Source organism: Gavialis gangeticus, unplaced genomic scaffold (assembly GCF_001723915.1).
Source record: "Gavialis gangeticus isolate Ggan-Ray unplaced genomic scaffold, GavGan_comp1, whole genome shotgun sequence".
In the NCBI taxonomy this organism is placed as follows: Eukaryota; Metazoa; Chordata; order Crocodylia; family Gavialidae; genus Gavialis; species Gavialis gangeticus.
The window spans coordinates 270,214-279,648 of NW_017728957.1; the positions used below are offsets into that span (position 1 = coordinate 270,214).

At 47.1% G+C, this 9,435-nt stretch overlaps 1 protein-coding gene and 1 long non-coding RNA gene across 2 annotated transcripts in view; one reads left to right on the forward strand and one right to left on the reverse strand.

The window, feature by feature from the left end:
• LOC109286652 overlaps window positions 1–1,543 on the reverse strand; it is a 3,125-nt gene extending 1,582 nt beyond the window's left edge. Inside the window, exon 1 of the long non-coding RNA XR_002094647.1 lies at window positions 845–1,543. This is a non-coding gene — a long non-coding RNA (uncharacterized LOC109286652). The remainder of the gene's footprint in view (window positions 1–844) is intronic.
• DDHD1 (DDHD domain containing 1) overlaps window positions 1–2,573 on the forward strand; it is a gene marked incomplete at its 5' end in the record, with an annotated part of 122,719 nt that extends 120,146 nt beyond the window's left edge. Inside the window, one exon of the mRNA XM_019528283.1 lies at window positions 1,550–2,573. Within this exon, the coding sequence (XP_019383828.1) occupies window positions 1,550–1,722 (173 nt within the window). The remainder of the gene's footprint in view (window positions 1–1,549) is intronic.
• Between the last annotated feature and the right edge of the window lie 6,862 nt (window positions 2,574–9,435).

Genomic DNA, 9,435 nt, shown 5'->3' on the forward strand with positions numbered 1-9,435 from the left:
GGTGATCTGATCGTAAAAGGCCACCAGGTTAGTCTGACAGGACCTGCCACTGATGAACCCGTGTTGGTTGCCCCTAAGCATGCAGTCCCCTGCTGGCTCCTCCCGGATGTGTGCTAGAATAATTTTCTCGAACAGCTTGCCTAGGATCTAGGGTAAGACTAACTGGCCTATAGTTTCCCGGGTCCTCTTTCCTCCCTTTTTTGAAGATGGGAACCACGTTGGCCCTCTTCCAGTCCTCCGACACCACTCCAGAGCACCACGAGTGCTCATAAAGCCGTGCCAGGGGTCTTGCAATGACCTCGGCCAATTCCTTTAGTACTCTAGGGTGGAGATCATTCGGACCAGCTGACTTGAATACGTCCAGTCCCTCCAGAAGCTCCCTAACTAAATCCTCGCTAACCCTTGGCCCAGGTGTGCCTCCCCCGGGGCTGGAGGGGGGCCTAGCAGGGAGGTGGCTGCTTCTCAGCTGTCCAGGGAAGCCAGCCAGACACAGTCCCCCACTGCCAACAGGCAGCAGGGGAGAGGGGTTGAGGGAAGTTGGGGAGAGCAGCCCTCCAACCCAAGGGGATTGTCTTAACAGTTGTTCCTGGTGGCAGCTGCCAGCTGGTCCCTGATGGCCCGTCCCCCTTCACTGAAAAGGGGGTGGGCTGCTGCCAAGGGTCCAGCTCACAGACGGGGCCCCCCCTGGCTTGGAGCGGGAATAAAGGAGCAGCCCCCTATCGCTCCCTGCCTGGACAGTGCGCCTTTGGGACGACTTTGTGGCCCTCCAGACAGGTGTCGTGCACATGTGCATGCCCACATCACACCTTATTTTTGTAGCACTACAAATGAATGTGTCCAAGACCTCAGAGAACAGGTTTGGTGTGTAGGGACAGATTTTAGCAGAGCCTTGGGACATGGGATCTGTTGTATTATTTTTTTACGCCTAATTGAGAATGCCTTAAAGAGACCCAAAGAAAAGACACTTTGTGCCTGGAATGTTTTCGAACATCTCTCCGTAGATGTTCAGAGATTCATAGATCGTAACAAAGAAGGTAACCAACTGTACAGTCTGTCAAAAAGACAGAAGAACAACAAATCTTTGCTTCTGTGTTTCCTGGACTATCACAGCTATATATCACCTTTCCAACCCTACTTAAAGAGCTGGTGGGGGTTTTTTCCAGACCACTTCCTAAAATCCCGGCCATTTTCAGATGACTCCGCTTGGAGCCCTGAAGAGCAAAACAGCCAATTCCACTCCAGCCGTTTCTGCAAATCTTGGCCTCGTGCTTGTTGTAAGACTCTAGGGGCTATTGATTTATGCATACAAGGGAAAAAGAGGCTGTTCTAAAACTTTTCTCCCCAGATTTAGCATTTTCTGCATGAGCGATTCACCAGTTTTGGATAGTGCGTCTTCATTGCGCGAATGCGCACGCAGTTAGATAACGCTAGTAGATTCTAGGGTTAGGGAATTTTGCAAACTGGCAATGAAGGGAAAATGTGGGTGGGTTTGTTGAAATCTGATTGTATGAACACTGACTCTTTTTTCGTTTGTTTGTTTCATTTCTAGTGGAACTGGAGCACAGGATTGATTTTGAACTCAGGGAAGGTCTCGTGGAGAGCAGATACTGGTCTGCAGTAACATCACACACTGCCTATTGGTCCTCTCTGGATATCGCCCTCTTCCTGTTAACCTTCATGTATAAACAAGACCAAGAAGAGAACGACACAAATCAAATTTAGGCCCTATTTGACTACTATTTTTTTTTTTTTTTTTTGATTGAGGGAAATTTTGCAAAAAATGACACAAAACTGACATTTTACTATTTAAAACACAGTATTTGAGGCATGGAGGTTTCAGGTTTAAGTGCATGTTTGGATTTTTCCCTGTTTCTGAAGAGCAAAAGTGATCTGCATTTAAAAGCACTTTATACTTTCAAACAGTGCTAAATTAGACCCTAAAATGACTCCAGGCTCTTGTCATTTTGATTGTACAAAACGTCACTACAGTCTGTAGCATCACACGAGCATTGTTGGTGCAATGTGCTCGGGTAACATACTTGCAAATGACCGTAATTGCTGTTTAGTTCATTAAAGTATGAAGATTACTTGACTAAAATGAAATTAACTTCCATTAACAAAATATATGTGGGATACAAACCTAAAACTGCCATGTTCCCTATGTTTTATGTATCAGTAAATAACAACCAGTGGTGTCATTTTTCTAGGACTCACTCAGATCCACAACATGTTACTCACAGTTTCATTGAAAGACCATTTTGACTGCTAACTTCAAGGGTATGTTACACATAACTTTAGAAACTAATGCTGAAAAAGCATGAAACAAATATTTGAGATACTGTAATTATAATTTATTATTACCTCTGACTAATTGTTTCATTTTATTCCAGTGTATAAAACATTGCTTTTTTTACTGGTTTCTTTTGACATAATTTAAGAACCACATTTATTTTCTACAGTGTTAAGACTTTTTTCTCAGAAATACATATCTTTGTACTATTCAGATGAATATATGGACACTGTGGCACACTTTCAGTATTTTTTCATTAAAAATAAATATTTGTGGTTTCACAGAAATGACACTAGTTATATTCTTCTCACAGGTAGGTAACTGCTTGACCAGGCCCCTGCCGTTACACGTTTCTCAGGCAAGTGAAGGCCTTTCTGGCCTCGGGTTACATTTCAGTAGAAGTGACCCAGCTGCATTACCTTTCCCACCGCTGAATAAGAGCGCGATCACTGTATTGAGAGGAAAGATGGGAACTGAAAATCAAGCTCGGAGACTTACAGAAGGAACAACACAAGCAAGCAGCACAGTGCATTTTATTAAAGGCCAACTAAAAAGAGGTCTTGTGCCAATATTTTATTTTATGAAAATCAGACCTCTTCATGGGACTTCAGTTTAAAGGATTGCAGTTGCAGCTGGGTCTCATTCACAAGAAGCCAGGAGAGGAATGGTACAATGAAAGGAAACAATCTTCAAATGAAACATGGAAAGGTCACTTCTAGGATGATGAAATGTTTCAGGGCCTGGAGCAGAAGCATCAAATTCATGGCCTAGGTGCTGGACCTCTGCATTTTAATTGGGGGGGGGGGGGGGGGGGGAGCAGGGAGCCTCTAGCTTTATTGGCTATAAATAGCTGTGAGCCCAGTATCGACTCTAAGCCATGTCTGCTTGAGTCTCCTGATTGCCTGAAACAGGCTGAGAGATGTTAAAACTTGGTGCCCCTCCCCTCCTTCTTTAAAGATGTTGGCAATGTCAACTCGGAAGCCAGCTGATTGCACTTTAACGTGAATGTGAGCCGTGTCATTGTTTGCATGAGAGGTAGGAGAGAGTAAGGACCAAGAGTGATCCCTGTTGCAGGAGGATGGCTGTAGAGAAGAAAAAAGGGTATGGACAGACCAGCTAGTCACCACGAGGTAAAAGGGGCTGGTGATTTACCACATGCCAGTGAAAGAAAGCCAAGCCACTGTAATTTAGCTTTTATCTACCTCTGGATAAAGTTTGTCTTACTGCACCCAAAGAAAAGAGAAGGAAGAGGGGAAAAACCCAAAGCAGCAGTAGTCTTGAAGACTGCCTGGTCTCCCGTTGGGTGACGCTGGGTGCTGTGACAAGGTGCTCCATTAAGGCACTAGATAAAGCTTAGCTGCTACACCCAGCTATGTTTTAACCCTGTTCTTTTGGAGAACCTCCCGTTGACCTCAGCAGATTGATAATGATGGACCCAGAGACCTTAAAAACAGTTCGGCCGTCTGAGAAACACATTTGACACACCTGCGTTGGTTAAAACATACTTTCCTTTTCATCACGGGTATTTCTGATGCCCAGATGCTTTCTTCCCCTTTTCTTTCCTAGATGTATAAGAGCTCATCGAGAAGGTTCAGAAAATTCCTTCAACTCCAACTTGTGCTTCACTTGTTTTTCAGCACTTCTAGGTTAGCCGTTTTGTCACTTCTAGAAAATGACATTACTGAAGATGTTTAAACGTTACCAAATGTAAGGGTTTGAGCTTCCTTTCTTTAATCCTGGTGATCCAGCTGAAATGAACTGCTGTCCAAGAACGCCTCTTCAGATTTGGCAATGATTTATATAGGCCCGTGTGAGAAGGTGTCAGTATGCGAGAACCTGGACCCTTCTTGTTGGGGTGAGTCGCCACCCACCAAAATTTGGTAGCTGACTGCTAATGAAGGACTAGCAGCTCAGCAACTGTGGGTGTTTTCTTCAAAGGGCGCTGCTGCTCCACTGGCTGGAGGTCACTTGTGTCCCCACACAGATGAACAGAGAAGCCACATCCTTTTTAAATAAAAGCCGCAGCCAACAGCTGGAGCCATCCTAGCAATGACATAGCTAATCGCTGCGGTTCGCTCTGTCCCGGGTTGCTTTGCAAATCCTCCCCCTTTTGCGGGGTAAGGAGCCCTAACCCTGCGAAGTGTCTGCCCCTGACCCACTGCTGTGGCTGGTGGCTGGGCATGATTCTGCTCTCATTCACACCGCTGTAAATCAGGAAAAGCTCAAATGTAGAACATGCGACAGAAAAGAATCCAACCCAATGACTATATCCCAACATGCTTTTTTTTCTTTTCTGGTTTTGTAGGGTTTATTACTCTCCTAATTTGTAGCTTCATTTATAAAACAACTTGGTAATAGAGAGAACATGCTTCTGCCTGGAAATTGTTTCTAAACATGCAGATGTGGGAAGCATATTGTGCAGGTAAACTTGTATATTCTTCACCCTCAAAACAGGGATCCCTTTCTCCCCACTGGAGATGAAACGGTCTCTCAGTGTTATTCAGATGTGTGGCACAGAGAAAAGCAGATTCCAGCAGGTTCGCACCTCTGTGTGTTAATCTGAACATGATGGTACAAGTCCTTGCGTCTGAGGCCACACAATGGGAATGCATAGCTGGAATTGCCAGTGCCTCCAGCGGCGAGCTCATCTCCTTGTCTGGGAGTGGACTTTAGCTTTGCAAGGTACGTTTTTCAGGTGGTTTTCATAAGCAACAGAAATGGAGAGAACAGACAGGCTTGCTGTCCACCTCCCTGCCAACACGGGGCTGTTCCCTGCCATTGCCCTTGAGTGCTTTGTCCAGACTTAATTGTTCCGGGTTGTTGGTGTGGTCAGTCTTGCAAATGTGCACTGTAATCATTTACTTGAATGCCATCCTTTGCCCCAAGTTGCACCTCGGCCCACGCTTACACATTCCTCTTCTTTTGTTCTTATCTGCCTTTATTGCCTGCTTTTCTAACCTCAAGGTCCCCTTTAGTTCCTAGTTCTGTGACTTGCACACGCATTCCTACACTGGTGGTTGTTAAAGGGGTTAAACAAGCATAGACAGCTGTGGCATCCTCCTCTTTGTGTTTAAACTCTTGGCCTCCGCCCTTTCCTTTCTCACAAGTGGGTGATCTCCTTGGCTTGTTCCCTCTGCCAGTCCCAGTCAGTGCGATGGTGCTCCGTCAGTCTGAATTTACACTTCAGGTAAGGAGAGGGAAGTGTTGCAGAGGGGATGGATGGCATGGTGCAGCTCCAGCCCATGGGCTGAAGGTTGCAAACCCCTGCCACAGACTTTAATGGACTTTGAATCAGGCCCTAAGTTACTTTTATGCTTGCACTGATAGTAAGTGTGTGTGATGCAAATGTATATAATGCAGTAAAAGTGCTTTGGCATTCAGGTCATTGAACTTTATGGTCTCAAACTCGGACATCCATGAGACACCTGCTGCCATTTGTGTCCAGCCACCCTCACTACCAGGTATTTGGTTTTATGCCAAAGATTTTACAGAAGAGTTTAGCATTTAGTGTAAAGTCTCAGGACTATTTTTCATATCTTTCTGCCTGTACAGCCAGACCTTCCTCCTAAAGAACATGAGTCTAGCTGTACAAGTGTTAGGATAAAACATACCGTCTCAGTTGGCCAAGGTGCCCTCAGTTTAATGCTCAGCACTGGGCTTCATGCCTAGGTAGAAATCAAAATGAGCATTGGGAGGAAGCTGTATTCCCAAACTTCCCTGCTGAAAGCAACTTTGCCTTCTTAGTAATACAAGACCTCAAATCAATCGCTTGTCTACAACAGTAGCATCATTCTTGGACTTTGACTAACAGACTTTGATAGGAGAAGGTCCCATATGGGCTGGGGGAAGAACAGAGCATTGTCTCATCGTGTTCTTTGGCAGAACAAAATCGCAGTTGGTCAAGCATTGCCCTGTGCTTTCCTGGTACAACTTGGCTACAGCATGAGAAGATCACACCCCTTAGCCAATGCAGCTGGTAAACGCCACGTCTCTTCCAGGACCCAGGTGAGACAGCTCTGCTGGCAAGCTGCAGTGGTAGCAGCTCACGAACCGAACAAAGCCCAAGGTTTGCAGTGGTGGGCTGGAGGCTGCGCTGAACTACAGAGCTCTGCTCATTTACCCCAACTTCAGAAACTGGCTTGTGGTGCAGAAGGTGGGTCTGTGCAGTACAGATGGGATTTGGAGCGAAACTCCGCAGAAGAAGAGTAGGATATTTTAATCCAGCGCTGCAGCGTGGCATCCACCTGGGCTTGGCAGCAGGGCTGGCTGGGGAGCAGATTTCGTGTCCCTGGGGAACTGCAGACTTGAACTCTTCCCCTGCCGCCAACACATCCTGATCCTGGCTCAGGATGAGAAGTTGGTATCTCAAATCTTTGCAAATAACAAACTGGAAAAAAAACACAAACCAGTTTGGCTCCATTTAAATACCCAACCACCCTCTTAATCTTTTTTGGTCTAAATTTCCCAGCTTTTCTCATTGAAAATTCAGTTTAACTCTGCTGAAACTTTTTCATTTGATGAACTGTCCCAGATTGACAAACTTGGAAACTTTTTCCACAACTTCTGAGTTGAGAGTCACCAAAACTGACTGTGCCAGTCACAAAAACATTTCAGGGTATTGCTGTGCGGCTCTAGTTTGAGTGTCAGCTAGAGAGAAATGGAGCAGCCATCAGTGTAAGCAAGGAAGTCGCACGTATAAGGCCAATACTGCTTTCTCCCAAAGCTGCAGAATTCAAGAGATGTATTGCAAAGATGATATGACCCGCATGGCTCGAGTGATGAGCAGGTAACGTGTTTGCACACTGGAATGGGAAGGGTCCCCTTAGCTTTCTCTTTAGCTGGAAAGAAGAAAAAAAATCTCCAGCTAATCTCAGCAGTTTGTACACAGGTTTATCTAATGGGCAGAGTAGAAATCTTCTCTGAAGAGCTCTGCGACTGCATTTCTCTCTGGTAATGATGCCTCAAGTTGAAGGCTTAGGCTGAGTTTCTTTTGATCAAAAGTCACCGCTGAATTTGTTTGTGACGCGACTTAGCGGGATAGGAGAGTAGGTGCTCTGGGGAGCTGTAACGAGTGCACCAGCTCACACTCGTGCCCAGGTCGAAGTGCTGGCTTTCTTATGGTATATTTTTATTTCTGCAAGCTCTGACCATTATTCACAGCGGCTGCTGGGCTGAGTCCTGGATGCTGTGTGTGCGTCCATTGCAATGAAGAAGCAGCAGGGAAAAAAAGGATGGAAATAATTTTGCATCAGAAGAGGTGTGCTCTTGGTATGCTGCACAGTTTCCCTCCTGGGGGTAGAGGCATTAGGCCAGTGAGCTCTGCTGTGCAACAATGCAGCTCATTCGCAGCCAGTAGTATGTTGGGGACTGTGCTGGCTGGACCGGCGCGGAGGAAGTTACGGCGTGTAGCACTGCACAGCATCTGTAGCAAGGGACTGGGAGCCAGCTGGTGTAGCTACAACCCTCCAGAACACCAGGCTCCAGCCTTAAATAAAGGAGAAGTGATCAAATGTGCATCCAGGGGAGGGCAGGGGAGTAGCGGCACAGCAGCAGGAGTCTGGGCTTGAGGTATTTGCTTTTAATTTAATGAAATGATATGGAAAAATCTGATGAAACAAGGGCCAAGCACTACCTGGGGACAGGCCGGCACTTGTTCCAGGTAGTTTTAATCCTCACAAAAAACAAAATTGGGTGTCGAGGGGTGCGATGGGCTGCAGCGACTGCCGCCTCAGCCCATGCCCCGTCCTGCTAAGTGCCTGGATGGGATACGAAGGGGGCTGCTGAGTTTCCATCCCAAAGCGGGGCTGAGCAGGGGGCTAATTTCATAGTGAAATGTGGTTTGCTGCAAGTGAAGGCTCAGTTCTGCTGTCGTGCCATGCACCCGGGTCCTTCTGAAGGCCCTGGCCCTGGCCGGTTTCTACTTTGGGGGGCAAAGGGGCATCTGACACTGGAGCTTAGGTCCCAAGCATTCTGGGTCAGATCACAGGCAGACAGTGCCTTGCCCTGGTAGGACGTGGTGCTGGTCTTGTTCCTCTTTCAGGTGCTGTGGAAGAAGTGTTGGGCCCAGTGTGGAAGCAGCCGTGGGGACCACAGCCATTGTCTGTGGGTTGCAGCTTCCGGAGAATCGCTGAGGGCCCCATTCTGCCCCCCTGGATTCGGTGCTGCTCACTGCACAGATATGCCCGTGGCGGGGCTGGTGCTCAGCCAGGGCACAGCCTGCACAAGACCATAACTGATCTGCTTCATTGAGTGCCCCATCCCTCGGGGTCCCAAGACCATGCAGAGCACGGGGACCTCTGGCAGCCTTACTCAGGCGGGATCTGATGAAACGTGAGGGTTTCAGAGGCCAGAGCCTGCCCTCCCCGGGGGACCGATCCCCTTCTGGAACTGGACAGAAGATGCTAACAGCCACCTGAATGGGGCTTCTGCCCCAGGGGTTCTCTAGTCCAGTGTCTATTTGTTTGCAAATATCTACTTGGTCTAATAAAAGAGATCACCTCATCCACAAGTTCTGATTTCTTTTGCCTCTAGACCAATACAGCTACAACCTGCATACCTGACCTATAGCTCATTACTGCACCTCCAGCCTTTCTTGTCTGGCTTGCTCTGCAGCAGCTGGACGGACGTCCCATGTCACGACAGTGTTGGACCTTATCACTGTTCCTGAGCGTTGCATAAACCTTGATGTTCGTAGCCTTGAAAGCTGGAAGGAACTGTAGTGATCTCATCTGACCTTCTGCATAGCACAGCCCGGAGCATCCAGCCAGGATCGCTGAGCTGCTTTCGAGGTATGTGCTAGCCTTTTTTCCCCGGTCGCTGCGCCAAGGCTGCATTCTGTTTGGGGGCTTTCATTTTTTTTCAGGCTTTGTGCCTGCAGACTGCGGTGTGACTGCACATCACCGAGCAGTTCTTCCGCATTTTGATCCTTGATAGTCATAGCACGCTGTGGTGTATGGGAACTTCTGCTGATGTAGTTCTACTATTACCCAGATGCTACAGTATTCCCTTTGGCTGTTCAGATTTTAAGGCAGTTTCCAGCTACACGGAGAAATGCAAGGGGATTTTAATAACTATTGTTGTCAAGCTTTGGGCACAATTATTGCATAATTATGCAGCTGTGCTGTCACTAGGTCGGACATACAGTT